General features: G+C 27.1%; 1 protein-coding gene across 1 annotated transcript in view; it reads right to left on the bottom strand.

Moving 5' to 3' along the window:
• Nucleotides 1-16,130, bottom strand: part of LOC119666523 (serine-rich adhesin for platelets) — a 113,368-nt gene extending 97,238 nt beyond the window's left edge. The window contains exon 1 of the mRNA XM_038075806.1: nt 15,677-16,130. Within this exon, the coding sequence (XP_037931734.1) occupies nt 15,677-16,097 (421 nt within the window). The 5' untranslated portion in view covers nt 16,098-16,130. The remainder of the gene's footprint in view (nt 1-15,676) is intronic.
• Between the last annotated feature and the right edge of the window lie 4,095 nt (nt 16,131-20,225).

Genomic DNA, 20,225 nt, shown 5'->3' with positions numbered 1-20,225 from the left:
TATTATGATATTTTAAACTTAATTATTGAATTATTTTTTAATTAAAATTAAGTTAAGCTTTTAAGACATATTCAATAATTATATTTAAGGTAAATAGCATTTTAAAAGAATAACTTTAGTCATTAATGTTAAGCAAATTTATAATTATTTTCTGTTATTGCATATCAATTTACGAAACTGCTCCTTATATGTGAAAGTAGACCGAGAGAAGACATCCGCTATAGTTTATATTCAACCCAACATTTTGTAATTTCGCTAAATATGTTAAAATTAATTTTGTTTTTGTGAAATTGTTAATAAATTGTTTTTTTTTTTTATGAGTATGTGAAAAACTTGGTCAATTTGCAAGATGAGAAAACGATTCTCAACCTTGTGTCTAGGTTGCTAAAGGTTAGATTAAATCTCAATTATATCACTGAACCCTATACCAAATACCATTAGCCATCCACATCTTAAATTATTACTTAGTTCTCAGAATAGGATTAGGGTTGCAATAGGTTAAATTTCGTGCTATTTATATTATTGAATCCTATACCACAAGCCATCCTCATCTTATATTATTACATAGTTTTTCGAATCTGTCTCCATAGTTGCTCTGTATAAATTGTTAAAATTTTGAAATTTCAAAGAAATAGCTCATTTTTAATGTAAATAGAGCTTTGAGATGACTATTGACACTTGAAGAATACAAATAATAATAATTGGACTACATAAGAAGATATATAAGGACTGGAACTAAACACAACAAGAAATAATAGATGTATATAGAATATAGACTATTGTAGATTTTCTATTGTAGATAAGTATCAAATTCAAATTATCATAACAATGTATTTGGATAAATAATTTATTTAAATCAATACAATATTTTAAAATCAACATTTAGCAATTTCGAATTCTTAATTTTGTACCCTCATTGAATCATTTACCGAATTTTTTGTAGAAACTAATTTATAGCAGCTGAACATTTTATCGATTCTTTAATCTTGGGAACTTTTTTATAAACAAAATTTTACCAATTGATAAACCACGCTCACAATAAACAAATAGAAAATATCTACTTTAGGAGTACTTCGGCACATACCGATATATCGATAATACGATATGTATATGTGTAGGAGGAGAAGACATACAACGATGGTGTCATTTATGGAAAAAATGTATATAAAACCAAATGAAATAACAAATACTTGCAATGAATGAACGGACACTCTGAGACTCAATAACAATTTTAATAAATAAATGCAAAAAAAAAAAAAAAATTAATTATTATTATATGTTGTACTAGTTTAGAAGTAAAAAAGTTTCAAATTACAATAAAATAGCAAAATAAATTGGAAAAAATGTTAAAAGAGAAAAAAAGCCAAAGAAAATGAGCGAATGAATGGTAGAATGTATGGAACAGTTTTGACCAGTTTGACTCTTTTGTGCAAAATTAGAATGCGTGAAATAATTGTGAAGGTGGTACAAACGCTTGAACACAAAAAAAATAAATATAAAAAAAATTACAAAAAAAAATTGAACAAAAAGGCTTACAAGCATTGATAAAAAAAAAATGTAAACATATGTATCTTTTATACAGCATAAATCTAATTATGGCTTCAATTATAACATGAATTCAAAAATTATTACAAATTGTAAATAATATATTTCATCAAATAACAAAATAATATTAATAGAAATTTAAAAAAAAATTTCGAGTCATCCCTAATAAATTACAGAAGGGGCTCGGTTATATAGACATTGAAACATATGGACGTCTGAAACAGTAAACAAAAAGCAGAACCATTTCTCTAAACACAAAGTTCTAAAGCGCGACTCATTTATATGAACAATATTAAAGTACATTTTATTTTTAATCTTAATTTCAGCTAATCTCATTAATATAAACAATGTTAAAATAAAATTTTTTAATTCTTAGCATTTATTGTTTTCAATTAAAACTCACGAACTCCACAAAGTGTTTGAAATAAAACTCTTCATTAATTAAAAGAGTTTTTATAATGGATAAAGTATGTTATAATATATGTACGTAAAATATTTTATCTGCTGAAAACTTGAATTCATATAATGGAGGCATAATTTTATATTTTTGCCCCCTAATATCATATCATTGGTTCAGTGTCTATGAACTAAAATATAAGAACTACCCAATTGTATAATAGTTAGTCTTAAAGGACTTCCATAATTGTAATAAAAAGTTTAAGATAAAATAAATTCTAAAATTATAAAAAAAAAGTGATGAAAAATTATTATCAATACTGATGATTAGGATATTGAAGATGACGAACACAGAAAGATCTTTTTTTTCCTATTTTACATATGAATTGTATACTCATGACAAATACTCAATTAACGAGACTAAAAATGCGAGTCAAGAATAGGGAGGTGACTTTAAGGAGCTAAATCCTCTTTCACCCTGAAATCAATTGCGGTTACGTACATAGGTAGATTTATTATGAATGCATTATTACATGATAAAATGGTAAATAAAACTTATGACGATTCAAAATTTTATCCTTATTAAATTTTATTATTTTGTATTATATTAGAGAAAAACAAAAAGACATCTAATTGAATTATCGTAGACATGTGAATGTGAACATTTCACTTGTTTATAGAGTACTTATATGAATTAGTTCATATAAGCGAGTGTCTACTGTATATATTTTTATATAATATTACTAATAAATAATATATCTGATTGCAATGCAGTAATTTACATTTGTTTATATTAAGAAAAGTAAATACTAAAAATTGAGAAGACAGTTCTATTATTAAATAGTAATTTAAAGTAATAATTAAGAGTTGTTTATTTATTTATAGTAATTATTATTTATTTATAAATTTTATATTAAAAGTTGATTTTATATTAAACATTTATTTATAATTATTTGTTGCTATTAATTTACTATCCGGTTTAAAAAGCATTTCGTGTAGTAAAAACTTGCTATAATTTTAAAAGAATTTCTAAAAGTCTAAAAGTATGCAACAAAATTTTGCATTTAAGTAATGCATTACATATCAGTGTTAAGCACAAGAAAAATTATCAGGTTATATGGGTGGAATTGAAGAACCTACAAACAAAAATAATTATTTTTTTTTATTTTTACTGGACTTAGGCTTAGGTCGTTTATTTAACATGAAAATTATAAAAATATTTTTCTTAAATAAAAAGTTATTAAATTATTAATTAAATTTTAATTTTTATAAAAAATTATTTATATTAGAATTTATTAAAAATCATAATTGTTAAAATGTATAGTAGGTCACATGCTTGCATATATCTCTCTTTTTATTTGTTTTATTATGATATGCTCCAAAGATCTTGATTGTACATATATTTAAGAACTTAGTCTTTCTACAAAAAGTTTCCAGTAGTCTCTATTTCGTGCTTTTTATCACGATTAAATATTTGTATGATTCGGTGAGTCTTGTTCGCCTCCATGTTGTTTTTGGACGTCCTCTGCTTCTTGATCCAGTAGGGTTCTATACTAAGGCTGAAAGAGCTATATTACGTGTATTTTTTCGAAGAGTATGGACGAGCCATCCTTTATCGCTTTCTGATATCATTTAGTATACCATTAAGTTTAGTAACCTCCCAAAATCTGACATTAATGATTCATACCTCTCTTTATACTTTAGACTATCATTTAATTGTTTATATTCCTTTCAAACTAAAGAAATTTCAGTCAATAACCCATTGAGTTATATAATAACGTTATATATATAACTGGGTTGGCTTGTTGTGGTGGTGACAGAGCTCTATGTTCTGTCCAAGTAGCGTCAAACATTGGTTTGTTATTACCCACCTGTCTATTTATCGCTAGAGAAACGATGCATAAAATATATTGTTTTCTTAAGGTATATGTGTAGGATGTGAAGTCAGATCGTGTTTTTAAGCTTTCCAAAGCGGTAAGTTTTCATCTGAGTAATTTAGCAAATTCGCACAGAATTGCAGATTTTATTATTATTTGTGATTGGGTGGCACTCACAAAAATTGTTTGTTTTTATATATACTATATAACAAAATTCTCAGCATAACAAATATTAAAAGTTTTCCAATGCATTGAAAGCAATAACTTTTGTATAGCCTTTTTATTAGTTTTTATATTTTTTATAGTCATTTTTGTTTGATGTTCTTGCGATAATATCATCAGTTAAATTTCTACCACGCAGGACAGATAAGTTATATATTTGTATAGTTTGAGGTTTAACGTAGAAATCATGTGCATATTGTTATTCCAGTATTATAATAATAATGTTCACGTACTTATGACTTGACTGAATCGGACTCCTAAATATGATAAATAATTAAGATAGTAATATATTGTGCTAAAGAATATTCATGTATGTAAACAGTTCGACTTTGATTAAACATTAAATCGCATTACATTAAATCTAGTGCATTAAATTCTTAAAAATTTGTAAAATAAAAATTATATATTTCAATTTGCATAGAAATTACTTACAGATTTTTAATTGAATTCTTTTAAATTTTAAATATGAGAGTATGGTAATCTGATCTTTAGCAGATTATAATTTTTAATCTGCGCTTATAAAGTTAGTTTTAATTATTTTAGGTATATATATTTGTATACATATATATGTAGTCCATATATATACGCTATAGAATATGATATACGCTATAATATAGAATGGTAATATTTTCTACTCCTCCAATTAATTAATAATTTATTATTATGCTCAATATTATTATGCTCAATAAACAATAAAAAAGCTGTTGCCAAATTTAATTTTTGTATATAGTGTAATATTATATCGTTTTTTGAATTTATTTTTTTTTAAATGCTTTGAAAATACAATCTTATATATAAATGAAACAATACTTTATAAATATAAGATATTTATAGGATTACCAGATGTTTTCTAGAAACAGATCAATGTCGTAAAATATTTAAAATAAACATTCTTTAATACAAATTTTTATAAAAAATTAAAATTTAAATAATATTCATATATTTACATGGAGTCAAATTATCGTGAAAAAAATTCTATAAAAATTCTATTAAAATTAGCGTGCTTCACTAATTAGTAGTGAATAATTACTTTTTTGATATATTTCTTACATTCCTTAAGTAATTACAATTATTTTGTATATCTGTATTTTATATATTTAACTGGTATTGAATATTCGTTGCAAAAAGTAACTTAGCAAAGTTTAAATTTACATAAATTAATAAACAGCGGAAGAAAATTGTGCTTACCTTGCTTTGCTTTACACATAAAAATTGTTAAATCAAAAATATTTTTGTATAAATAAAATATTTTTTAAAAATGGCAATTAAATTTTGTGGAAAAATTTTGCAGTTTCAACAACAAATTTAAATTATGAACGTGATAATAGAGGTTTTTGAACGGTTGAAGTACAGGCAGAATTTTTTTCTTGCCGATATTCTTCACAAAATTGCATAAATAAGTTAAATATCATGAATGATAGATATATACTCGCAGAATGATGGAAATGCATAAAATTTGTAATCACAATATTTGCAATTTGATAAAAAATTAATAATATATATTTATACTGCTGATACTATACAAGACTTCATACAACAAATTTACGTAACTGAAAAAAAAAATCAAAAAAATTGAACTGCAACGAATTTCAGATTGCCAAGCAAAAAAAAAAAGGTTTTCGTAGAATACTAGTACGTTTTAAATAAGTTTTTTTTTTCATAAATAATATTAAATTAATATATCATAAAGTGTTTAAGAGTTCAACTGTTTGATAAATAAATCATCACACCATATTATTTAATCGATGATAGCATTTAGCCATATAAAATCAATTTTTAATTACAATAAGTAAACAATAAAATTTAAAAATATAATTCAATATCTAAAAATTGATAATAGTGTTTAAAGATAATCAATATTTCTATAATTAGATTAATAATTCCTATAATTAGATTATATTATTATTTTTATTTAATAAAGTCAATAATACCTTTTCAATTAACACTTCAGATGTTATTTAATTAAATGAAAGTTCAGGGTAACAAGTGGATATTCTGCAGTAAGATTCGATTTTTATAAAGAGAATTTTAGGCAAACTTATTAGTCTTTAATAATGAAAAAATAAACCCTTTATTGGGGAGTCAGATCTCTAGTCCACTGTAATATTTATAGAATGTATTAGTATTCTTAAAAAATAACTAGTTAGAATTTGTAGATCTGTGAAAAATAGTATTAAAATTAAATATATACTATCCCTTTACTGTTTCAACAAAAAATAAAATGATAGCATATTTAATAATCCTAGGAGTTAAAGGATTAAATATATATAATTAATTATAACCTATAATAAAGTACTAGCATTAAAATAAGAATAGTCTTAAACACAGATTTTGATATGGAGGTAATAAAACAATTAAGAGAGTACTTGCGAGACTAAGAAAGTTCTTAATAGTGTTCTTCAACAGCACATATTTATATTAATGTAATTAATAAAGCAGTAATAAATTGAACATTAGAGAGAATCTTGAATGGTACAAAACTAAAATCTTTTATACAATATTATCAAATCTGTAAGGTATAAAAAAAGTGTATGATAATGTTTCCCAAAATATATTTAAAGTGAACGAAAACACAAACGTCACAAAACAGTCATAGCCGAATGATCTGAGCACATCATTAGCTCAGCTCTTAATTGTGTCTTAGCAGAAAACTTAATAGGTGATCTTATAAATCACATTAACTCTCATTGTAAAGATGTATTTCTTGAGATCTTCGAAATTCGTAATATACGGTAGATCATGAATCTAATATGAATTTTTGTTGCGGAACTTAAATCCATATTTAATCCTCAAATCTTATTTTTACCATATATTTTATCAACTGCCTAAAAAGGACGTTCAACATTTTGAATATATATATATATATATATTATTTAGAACTTAAAAGGTATTGAAATGCAAAATTGTCTTCATTTGATCTTTGGCGAATGAATTTATTACTTACTTACTTAAATGGTCTTAACGATCCATTACAGGGTTTCGGACTAACGCAGTATATCTCACTAGGCGTTTTTAAAATTACTCTATCCAAGCATAGGTTACTTTGTGAAAAAGAAAAAACCCAGTTATGCAGCGTGTAATCGCAGAATTGAACGTTGGGCAAAGAAGAATTGACTTAAATAGTTCAAGAGTTAAATCATTATATTGAAGCTGTAGATCGCGGACCGGTAAAACGTTATTTAGGAATGCAAATTAAAAGGAAGACTCCTAAAGGTACGATTTACATTCATCAAGAAAAGCATGTTAAAGAACTTTTCGATAGTTGGAATATGACGAATTGTAAGCATGCATCTACACTTCCAACTAATGGAGTAGTTTTGAAAAAAATGTAAAGATGGTTGTAGTGAAACTATCGAAAGGAACTATCAGAAAATAATAGGAAAATTAATGTAACTCGTTGTTTTTTCGAGCTTGTCTCAATTCAACTCTCATCCACATTTACAACATGTGGTTTTCAAACTGAATTGTCGTATGCGGAGTTTATTTATTTCTATTTATTTCTAACAAGTTCGTATTACAAATTTTTACCATGCGTTGTAAACCCATCGATTTAGTAGGTACTGCAAATCGATTAAGGGATCAAGCACGCCTTTGCGGGTTGTTGTAAACTAGAGTGTCGTCTTAAGTCTACCAGCTTGTATTGCTCTGGCGGTTGAGGTAGTACTGAGAGATATGTTGCAATTAGAAAAACCCTGAATATTTCTTTTAAATATTTTTGAATATTAAATATCTACGGCAGTAGGGAATAATTGCTACATATTGTACAGCGATACTAACAATTCCTTAAGACGTGATGCGGTTACTTTGCAATTTTTAACAAATAGATAGTTTTTAATAGAGTATACACAGTTATGTTCGTGATGTTCTTAAAGAGGAATCTAATTTTAATTAAATTAAAAAAATTATTATCTTTGTAAATGCATAATTATTTTCGTATTTAACTTAAAGAAATTTATGTTATTCCTTAAATATAATGGTAGGACCAACCCAAAAAGAAATTTATTCCCATTGGTACAATTTTTAGTTGTATATCGTAGGCATAAGATACGCCTCACAGACTTGGATTATTGCGCTTATTCGTGACACAAGGGGAATTTACTTGTAATTCTATAAGCAAACTATCATTTCAAGGAGAAAAAAAATTTGTTCTATATTCATAATACAATTACACACCCTCAACCGCAACCAAACTTACTCAACTGAACTTCACCTAACCTATTTTAATGTACCGTTTTTTTCCAAACCTCAACCATGTTTTTTAGCAATGTTTTTATTGAGCTTAGAACTGCGTTGTCGGTTCTTATTAAATTTCATATTTGACGCCATATATTTAAGTGTAATGAAGGAGGTTGCCTAGAACTGTCGCAGAAGTGGGTGGGGGTGTCAAAACCCACAAATGTTGTGTACACACATTTTAATGACAAAGTGCACACAACACTGCTCAATGTAACCTATTTTTGAAAGTTGTTTTTTTAATAGCACTTTTTTCGCCATAAGCCGGGAAAGATTTGCAAAAGTTAACAACTGAAAGTGTTACTTGAAATAATGAGATACAAAAATGGAAGTGGTTATGTGCCATGATGGCGCTAAAACAGATATAATACAGAATAAAAAAGAAAATGTAAAAGCGGTGTAAATAGGTGAAGTGACCTAAAACAAAAATGACAAACAGATTATGTTCAGGTGAACTGAAACTGCATGTGATAAAAGCGAAAATAATACGAGAAATATTAGTTTCGTTTTTTTTACATTTTTCTCATTATTTGAAATTTTTATTTTTCTAATATTTGTGCATGAAATATTATTTTCTTTACCGCAATAGACAATTTTCAGGAAATTTGTTGCCATTTTAGTGTTAATGAAATAAAAGACGTACAAGTTACATGAAAAAAGCACCTGACAAATGTGGTTGAAAAATATTTCAAAGTGCAAAAAATGCATAAATAATTTGAAATAAAAAATAAATAAATTAAAATGAAAAATTTTGTAGAAACAAGTCATTTCTGCAATTGTTGCTGTGCATTTCAAATGCTTGAATTGGTACTACCAACAACAACCCAGCGATAAGAGCAACTTTAATTTTATTTTTACGAGTTTGTGTAGATTTTTTTATGGAAATATGGAAATAACTTCAAAGCAAATAAATTGACTCAAATCACAAATATTTATCGATACGGTAGAGTATAGGAAAATAATACTAAAAAACAGTAGTTAACTCAAACTGAATTGTATAGTTAAAGCCAAGGATGGGAAATTAAAAAATATACTTAAATAATATACTACATAACCCAGTATACTTTACTAATACTGGGTAATATATATCAACAGAATTTATGAAATTACTTTTTGACATATAAATCGTATTTAATATGCAGAGATATTGCTATATTAATTTTCCCTCACATTAAACATTATTATAGATTTCTATTAAATAAACAACAATATAACAATCAGGGGAGGTATGCAGATCTGAGGTCAATTATTGCTTAGTATGATGAAGTGATAAATAATAATCCAGTCAAGGCATAAAGAGGGGTTTTGAAAATACCTCGAGTTAAGAAAGAGTAAAAGTGCTCAAGTGCACTGGCTCAAATAGCTTTAACATAATAATAACAATCACTGATTTTAAAGTGTTAGTAAAAGTGCTTGAAGATAGCGTGAATTAATGAAAAATTCGATTTTAATTTAAATATAACAGTAGTGAATATTTTTACTTAAGTGATTAGAAGCTTTGGCATTTAATACACAGGTTTCAAAAAGCAGTGAACTACAACAACAAATTTTTTATTTATTTTGTTTTTTTTATATATTATTTTAATTAAATGAATTTTTGGCTAACAATACAGCTGTTTAGAGTATTGCAAAATACCCATCATTAGTGGGCTTGGAAATCATTTCTTATATTTAGTTATTCGTAAATAATTTTTTGAGCCTGCAACTACCAAGGGTTGAACTCGTACCCAGCCAAATTTGAAGTTCAGAATCAGAGTCAGTGTATTGTTCTAACATGGAGTTTTATTGTTAATTTGCTGTGAAAGTTCATTAACAAAGTTCATGCTGTATTATATAAGAACGAAATCATAAACCAGCTGTAGAATTATTAAAATGAAAAAAATTCAAATTAATTAAAATATTTTAAAAAAAATTTTTGTTTTTCACAACTTTAAGAAAACTCTCTATGAATTAAAGAACCTATTCCAAAATCGTATTAACAAGGCAATATATTTTTAAAAATTTGAGGTAAACTACAATGCTGGTTAGCGAATAGGTCAATGCTGGTCTTGCATTTTATGTCCTTTCTTCTCTGGCGTATTATAAATGGACATTTTTTGTTTCATTGCATCATGTTGTTCGATCTTGCGCAGTGTGTATCGCTTCACTCATAATTTTTCCAAGAAGACATTAAATTGATCCACTTAATGTATAGGCGACCGTCCACATCGTGTGCTTCCGCTTTTTTCCCCTCTACAACCAGTTGTTCCAGAGTTACTGATCACTTCGCTACATGGCCAAAGTAGGTAAAATATGAGCTGGGTCTCATTTTCATATGCCTTAACATTTAATTCTTCGAGTACAGAGAAGTTGGTTTGGTGAGCAGTCCGTGAAATTTTTAAATTCTTAACACTATAGATCCACATTTCGAAGACCTCAATTTCATATAAATACTTATCATATAAATGATAACAAAATAGTTCTTAGTCCAATTATTGTTATTATTATAAGTTTTACGAACTAGGAAAATAGATGTTAATACATAGAGGACATATGGTAAATAACAGATCGCTTATGTACTCATATCATATCATCACATCACATATCATTTGTGATGCTTCATTTAAACAAAAAATCGCAAAAGGTATTAATAACTCAAAACAAATACATAGTATAAAAAATATAGTAGATAGAGCATATTTTTGTTTTACTCAGGATACGAAGATGATTGACAGCTAGCTTTGAATGAGCGCTATTGAAGTAGTTTTATTTACCGTGGCATTGAACAGTCCATTAATTTTTTTTTGGTTTTTTTGAGTTCTTAAAATCTATAGTTAATTGATATTACGTCACGCTTAAAAAAGTCAAAAGCTTGTTTAAAGTCAATAAACAGACAAAGCACCTTTTATAAGATTTTCAAAAGTGATTTTCAAAAATTTGTTTTAAATCAGACATGTCCTTCCGGAAACAATATTAATAGTCTACTGGAGTCATACACGCAAAGCTGTTGATTGTTGATTGTTTCAATAAAAAGAACATTAATGAAAATCTATTCATTGCATATATGTCCTTCCGGTATCAATATTAATAATTTACTTAACTCAGACACTCAAAGCTATTGATTTGAATAGAGAGAACATTGATAAAAACTTTATACGCAGTATTCAATATTAAATATTTTCAGCGGTCATTTTTGTATAATTATTTATCATTCACTGTATGTATGTAAAAGATAATAAATCCAAATCACTCATACAGAACTCTTTCAGAAATCATCATTCCACAATACAATAATAAGCTGAAACAGATATTCTTATAGTGCATTCGTTTACAAAGAGCTCAGCTTTTATTCTGTCTAATCCACAAGCTTCGTTGAAGCGAAACTTGCTTAAACCATCGATTATTTCTTCGGGATTAGAATGTCCAGCAATGCTTTCAGACCTATGTATCACATCAGAGTCTAAATGGACATTGTCATTATCACTGGTATTGTTTACATTAACAAGGTGTTCTCGCCAGGCAGGAAGCGAGGGAGAAGCGATATGTGGTTTGAGTAGATGAAACCCCTTTAAGTCCGAAGTGGTTTAAGGAACTATATATATTCATAATTTATGTATATTGACTGTTTATTAAGATAAGTATGGCATATCATTGGCAGCTATTATTAATAAATTTTTATGTATAATTAACGCCGCAATCTATAACTTAATTCACTACGAGTACGTAGTGTCTTTTAGTTAGACGTAGTATCACAACAATTTGTTTACCTGCCGCAAATAAATTTGTACGGTAAGACAATAAACAATTGACCAAGAAAAAATACTACTGATAAATATTAAAATAAAAACAAAACGAAAATTAATCATTGTAAAATGTTTAAGTGGTAAATTTATAAGCAAACAATCTCGTTTAAGATAGCGAACTTTAAGAAAAATTAAAACAAATATTAAAACAAAAAAAAAACATCGGCAAAAATAAAACAAAAGAAATTGTTTCGTATGAGGGAACCCAAAGAGCAAAACGTGTTCAGATAAGTTCAAATACAGTAAATTGAAATATAAAAAGACTTCTCCAAAAAGTTTCTATAACAACGATAAAATGGCATGAAACTGACAGATCAACACGGCTACAGAGGGGCCATAGTGGAGGAAAAGTGGGAAAATAAAATATTAAATTGAAAAGTTGGAATTTGAATTTCACGCTTGTTGAGATAAGTTGGCCTAAAATAAAGTTCAAAATATTTGCAATCAAATGAAACAAGTGCGATTATGAAAGCTCAAAAACTGCTACAACTGTGAAGCAGGAAATTTTACTTAACCACATACGCATAAACCTCAAAGAACAATAGGTCATTTGAAGTAAAAAAAATACATTTAACATGGTTAAAGGTTCATATACCTTAACACTAATTAAAAAAAATTAAAGCATATCAATTTACACATCTTATTTAACATTTAACTAAAATTTAGTTAAAATTAAAAATTATTTAATTTCTGGGTATATTAGGACTTAAGATTTTGAAATTGTTTATCATATAACAAAATTTCGTTGAAAAGAGTTAGTTATTCACATTAAAAATGTATATATAAAGGTTTTCTATAGAATATTTTCAACTTACTGCCACTTTTATTCGCCTTTTTGATCATTTTACTGGTGGCATTATCATTGCTACTGTTGTTAATTCTATTCTTATTTTATCGTTTTTGAGTTGAGACCAGGTGTGTTTAACCAGCATAAGCGAATAAGAAGTAACAACTCAAATGCAAAAACTAAAAAAAATGTACACATATATATACCATAGGGCCTATTTACAATATCACATGAACATGAACATGAACTTGAAAACCGGTTGCTTGTTGATGAGAGAGGGAAGAGAGTGTAATGTGAGTTCACGAATTTTACGCAATGAAATTTGCTGCGTTTCTTTAGCTTGACACGCATACATATACAATGTTATGTTTATATGTACCTTTTAATGCTTAATACTCTCTATTTCTCTCAATTTCTGTGCTCTGCACTACTACACATAAGCATTTTATATGTTTACACAAAACAAAACAAATTTCACGCTCATGAGAGTTCATGATAGTGTAAACTGAACTGATAGTTCATGTTGTCGTCAAGTTCATCTCACGTTCATGATAGTGTAAATAGGCCCAATAATTTGCACCAATAATAGTGTTGTCTTGTGTAAAACTTTGTTTGTATGTAATAGTAAACTTGGTATTATAATCTAATATAATCTTAAAAAGAATCTTTATAATCGTCATTATAAATAAAAGTATAGAAGCAATAGTTAGTTTTATAAATATATTATATTATGTCCACAATTATCGCATTTAACTCAACATATTTCCAACAAAAAGTGCCATTTCTTAAATAAAATTCATACAAATATTTGTATGGATTATATTACATTCGATATTTGTAAAAGCAAACATAGTATTAAAGTACTTAATTATAAAGAAAATTATTTTTAATCTATATTTATTTATTTTTACTGTTTTTTATTTTAAAGATTAAATTTATTATGTAAATGATATAAAGATAAATAAATAATTAAAGAGTTATAATTTTTTGGATGTATTTTATAACATTTATAGCAGTCAAGAAGATTCATTGACCCTGAACACATCAAAGTTAACGCTATCCTATACTTTAGCAGAATCATATTAAACTCTACCCTGCACTTCTTAGAGAACACTGTTGACTCAATTACCATGTGAAGAATATATGTGAGGAGAAGGAAACATCAGAACATGTTCTATGCAACTACCCAGTGGCGGCAAGACGTAGGCTTGACTACCTTTGAAGCGGAATCTTGGTCCTAAATGAAATAGGTAAAATTAAGCCCACAGCTATTATGAGATGAATAAATAGCCTAGAATTGTTTTAGTTGAGCTTTTAGGCGAACATTAGATCTTTTAAGTGGGGATTCATAGCGTATTATTTAATAATAATAATATTTATAACACCAGTGTTTCGAAGTTCTTTTGATTTCTATCTCAAAGCATATTATTTCAATAATTTAGTTATAAATAATAATGTTGTTTTCGATTGGTAAATCTGGATTCAATCTAGATTTACTTTCAATCTGTCAAATTTTGTTATCCAATCGAACATTTTAAAAGTAATCTAACATTTTTGTGAATACACATTGAATCAAATCATACTTTATATGTTAAATCATATAAAACAGCTGTTAATTTTAGGATAATTTTGCTAGTCTGGCAAAATATCTAGAGTGTTATAAATTAATCTCATGTGCTATACCATTTACCCCAGATTCACCAATCACAAAAAAAGAAAATTGCACTAAAAGTTCTTTAAAAGAGTATCTCGATTGGAAAAATTACCCTAGATTTACCAATCGAAAATTCCATAACTAAGGAAACTTTCATTTGTTGCCATTTAAAATTTTACATATTGCAGGTGTAATTTGTTATAATAAGAAATTACAATTATCGAAAACTCTTTCACTTTATTGGAAAAGAGTGAAAGGATTTAAATGGTTTCTCAATGCAGTTTTTATGATGCATTTGTAAACTTTTAAAACTTTTAATTCCATTTTAATTGAAGTTTTCAAGGTATATATTATTTTTAAAATGTATTTGTACACTTTTTAAACTTTTAATTTCATTTTAATCGAAATTTCTAAAGTATATATTATCGATTTAAGCTATCACTGTTAACTACACAAATCATTTCACTTTACCAAATACTAGTTCTTGCTCTGAGTAACTACTCAGAGTATTTTTAGAGTATATTTTTTTCAAGTTTAAGCTCTATATTTATTTATTTATTTTATAATGTAATCTTAAGGAAGCAAATGTGAGATAATTACTTCAATTGCATGTCACACCAACAATGCCAGAAATAAACTGCAAATGAGAACAATTACTTATATCTTTAATAAACTAATTATGTATAATTTATAATTATTTTGCTGCTCGCATAACACTTCTTACAGCACTTGGTTAGGTGGTTCTATATTAAATATTTTTCCTCAACCAAAATCTATAATAAAAATCAATTATTAACAACACGTTTCCTGTGCAATGAATGAGTCGACACTTCTAGTTCCTTCAAGATAATTACATTGGAGAGCTGGTAAGTTGGTAAGCGTTTATTCAACTTTGGAACTTTCGTGAGGAGATCAATGAAATCGAAAAACTATAAACAAGTTTGTTTGTTGTTTAATGCAAACTAAATATTTTTGTAAAAATTGAGTTGGAAAAATAAGTAGGAAAACAACAAAAATAAAAGTTATCAGTTTATGAGCAAAGAAAATTTTTTAGAAAAAATGTGAAAAATTACATTTTGTAGAAAACATATGTAAAACTTCAATGTTAATTAAATTTGCAACAGCAGCAACTGAACTGAACCGAGCTGAACCGAACCAACCTGAACTACACTGAACTCACCTGCGGCATGGTCATTTACTGAACGTGATTCCCCAGTTGTTGTTGTTGCTGTTGTTTTAACTGGTGATGATTGTAATGTTGAGGATGATGATGATGATGGTATAGCAGTTGGAGAATTTGCGGTTGGAGTAATTGCAGATGCTGCAGCCGTTGTACGTGCAACATTTGATTTACGTCGTTGTATTAAGTCTTTCTTCCATTGTGGCATCTCTGGTAGAAAGGATGTTGGCGACGTTGCCGATGTAACTGAAGATGAAGAAGTGCTTGGTGAAATTCCTGCAGAGGCGGATGTGGTTATGCATTTTGATTGCTGCTTAGCATTGTCTTTATTTGTGTTCTCATTGTGTTTGAATAAATTGTTTGGACGTTCTGGTGCAGTTTCCGTTTCTGTTGAATCCAAGTTACATGTCGATGCAGCCATTTTTTTTATTTTTTGTAATATTAAAATTTACAAAAATTAATTTAATTTATAATAAAAGTTTATTAAGATATTTTTTTTTTATATAGATTATTTAAAACTTTTTTAGGCCTTTGTAAACGCGCTCATACACCGACCGCTGTACGCTTTACTGAGCCACGGAACGGAATGCGACAATATTGCGAATGACTGCTTGCGTTCGGTAAGTGTTAAGAGTGCGTTCTTGAGTGGGCCAAAAAGTCGCTGCGCTACGGTGGTTGTTAGGGCTTTTCTCTTTATTATTTTTTAATGCTGTTGATTATTTTGTTAATTGGATTTGTATTTTTTTCTTTTTGTTATATATTTTCTTAACCAACTTGCTTGCTTTTTATTTTTCTGCACAATTGTTTTTTGTTTCGTTTTTTTTTCTTTTTGGCTTTGTTTGGTATTTTCTTTTGCTATTGGAAAATTTTTTTTCTTAATTATTTTTAATTTTACAAATGGTAAATGATTTTTTTACATTTACTATGGTTCTACGTTTATTGATTTTCTTGAATGCAGTCTTTTTATTTACTATGTGAGAAAAAAAAAAAACAAATATTTAAAATATTTTGCAGTTTAAATTCTTAACAAGAAAAACTAAATCGAAAAGTCAACCGAGTTCGGCAGACGTCGATGGTTGTACTGAAACGAAAGTAAGTAAAATGTCATCCAGCCTGCGTGATAAGAAGAGTGGGTGGCAAAGTGCATTTCTGCAAAGAAAACCAGCTCTACATTTTTTTATCTTGTCTTCCTGCTAAGAAAGATATTTAATTGATTGGAAAGTGCAACGAAACTTAGAAGATAAAAGGAAAAAAAATTTTTTACATTTAACAAGTTAAACTATTTTTATTGTACTTGCATTTTACAAAATAATGCAGAAAAAAATATTACTTAATTCAATCAAATTTTTGCTATATTTAACAGTACACAACAACTGTTTTACACAATACATAATATATTGGTTATATCAATATCAATTACCCGATTATAAAAAAACAACCCCAAATGCGCTCCTGTTTTTGCGCGCCAATTCAAAAAAAATTAACTAAACAAAAAAAAAATACAGACAAAAATCAAATAAGAAAAGAAATACAAATACAAATACAAATACAAACACTAAACAAATAATGAAGTCGCAAGACTCAGCAGGCAACAACAACAGAAAGGAAAATAAATAAACGCAGGCTGCTGTGTTTATCGATTTTTCAGCAGAAAAATCATGAATGCAAACAAGGAAAGTTACGAATAAGCCACACAAACACAATTCGTTGCTGAGCAAGCAAACTCACTGGCATCTTTTAGCAAGGAGCACAACGTAAAGACTGAAAACTGGTGGTAGTAGTGTGATATTTAAAAAATGTTTGTTTGGCATATGATAATAAATTCCATTGGGTGGTTTGGGGTAAGAGCAGTGGGTGGCAGTTTGTTATTTGTTTTCGTTCTGGTCGCGCTTCGAAATATAAAAGGGCGTAGGCTGGGTTCGGAGGATACGTCTGGAGTCTGCGTTTCGTTTACACTTTAATCGTCTACAAAATTAAAACATAATTATTGTTTTATATTTACTTTCACAAAAACTTTTGTTTATTTATAAATCGCTGATTATCACTTAATTGCACTAATCCTTTTTAATTTTTTTTTTCACTAAAAGAAGCAGTATGTATATTTAATATTTAGCACACAAAACTTTAATTTTTTTACTTTAATAGTAAAGTAGTATCTTGCAACTTAATATATTTGAATAACTATTTAATTTTTTAATTTATTTTGTTAAATATAATTATAATATTTAAATTTATTTAAAATTTCTCTTTTTTTAATCCGTGTATGCAAAATAGTCTTTTCGCACCGCTCGTTACACACACGCCGCTGAGGAAAATGGTAATTGGAAAATTTGAAAAGCAGCTTAAATATTTCCCCACTTTGGTGATAATAAATAAACAATCCAGAAGGAGATAACAAAAGCAAATATAATAATTTAAAACATTTTATACAGGGTTGCATTTCAATGTATTGTGGTGTTGTGGTGAATAAGTTTAAATCTTAATAATAACATAACATTATACTAGGTTCAGATAACCAAATTTCCTTAATTTCGTAAAAATGAAATTGAGTTAATTTCGAAAGTTCACACTCTCCCAAATTAAGGAAATCATATGGTTTTTGTTTACAAATCGAATGTTAAAAATTACATGCTCCAAACACCATATGTATCTGGGAAATTTTAAAAGTTGATTATTATAACTATAAAGGATAGCATTCTGTAGTTTTATTAGCTTTACTGAATTTAAGGTATGTGAATTATTATTTTCACTCTATTTTAAATTAATAACAGTTACAGTTTTTATCTATATTCAAATTTAAAAATTTGCATTACTTTCAAAATATTTTCCCGGTTTAAAGTCAATTGTCACTGACACTTGTTTAAAAAAAAGTCACTTTTTCGTTATCTCAATTTTAATTTTTATTTAAAATTTATCATACGTTGCATTTAAAATGTCCCTTAATTTCAGCCTTCGTTTTAACGAAATTCAGGCCATTTTCCTTAATTACATTATAACCTTAAAACTGAATTTTGTATGGAAAACGCAACTTAATTTCGCTGAAACGAAGATGAAATAAGATTTTTACGAAATTAAGGTGTGTCTGAACATAGTATTAACCTTAAGAGTCTTTATGTTTTATTATTTTTATAATATAGTATGTATTAGTGGTCTTTATATAATAAAAAATTAAAATTTGTAATATTTCATTATAAGAAATATATTAATTATAAGATTATATCGCTATTTTGTACATAAATTGATGTTTTCCAACTTTTTCAAAATCACAATTAATCTTATCAAGATATGTGATTAAAGTTTTATTGTATATATGTAATATATACAATTATTTTCATTGCAATTTGTCTTAAGAATCTTATTTTAAATATTAAAAATTGAAGCTTCAATAAAATATATAATAAATACTAATCGTATATATAAAGTTATTTCTTTTAAATTATGCCTTTTCTTTTGTAAGCATATCACTAAAAAATAACCGCTTTTTTTAAAATAACATATAAAACAACAAACCTGCTGCTTTATTTAGTCCAACTTTTGTAAAACCGCTTAACTAATAAGCAGCTCAAATCGCATAGTTGCCAGGACTAAAAATTTGTCTATTGTGATCGGTTTTTGGCGGTTCGTATAAAGTTTACTCAATTCTTAATAATTTATTACTTTATTCTGTTAACATATTTTCATATTTTCAAAAATATTTTCCATATTTTCAAAGAATTGTTATTCATTTTCAAAACTTTCTTCCACTGATGCCATCACAGTAGTGCACATATTGTGTTCTTCTTTTGCGATATGCTTACAAAAGAAAATGCCTATTCTTATTGTGAAAAACTGATTTATGATTTATTTTTGTTTTAATTTTTGAGTCGTTACTTTGAAATTGTTTAAATGCGGTTTTTTATTAGGAATTCTTTATTTATTAGGAATATTAGGAATTCTCCTGATGAAGGCAAAAGCGAATTTGCCGAAACACGTGTAGAGATACACAAAAAAACTTTCGAAATAAAAGTTAGTATATTTTAAAAAACAAAAATAACCGCATGATTTATAATGTTAAGAAAAGAAATTCCAGTGAAAATGAATAATAAATATCAAATTTTTGTATTAAAATCCAATTAAAATATTACGCTATATAAATAAGTAGCTATATCGTAATGAGCACAATTATTATTATTTTTATTATTAGAGTTCACCTTCTGATGATTGCGATCAGAAGAATTTGAAAATATTTGCTAAAATTCAATAAATATAATGAAAAATTATCACGGCAAAATTATATAAATATATTTTTGTGAAAAATGTAATTAATTAGGTTTGAAAAAATTAATATGGAAAAAACATTACAATTGATTGTTAAGTTTATCACAGTAATATACAACCATTACTGTTTATTATTTTTTATCATCTCTTATCCTTTCAATGTGTAGCATTCTAATAAACGGCTTTTTCAAAAAAATCTCGACAATATTTAAAAATTTTGAAGTTTTAGAATTATGGACGTGTGCGAGTTAGGCTAAGTTGATGCTAACCCAAATGGGAGATTTTTTGGGAT

The sequence above is a fragment of the Teleopsis dalmanni genome, chromosome 1 (genome assembly GCF_002237135.1).
Source record: "Teleopsis dalmanni isolate 2A chromosome 1, ASM223713v2, whole genome shotgun sequence".
Classification (NCBI taxonomy): domain Eukaryota; kingdom Metazoa; phylum Arthropoda; class Insecta; order Diptera; family Diopsidae; genus Teleopsis; species Teleopsis dalmanni.
The sequence above is the reverse complement of the archived record's forward strand: the minus strand, read 5'-3'. Positions and strand labels throughout refer to the sequence as shown.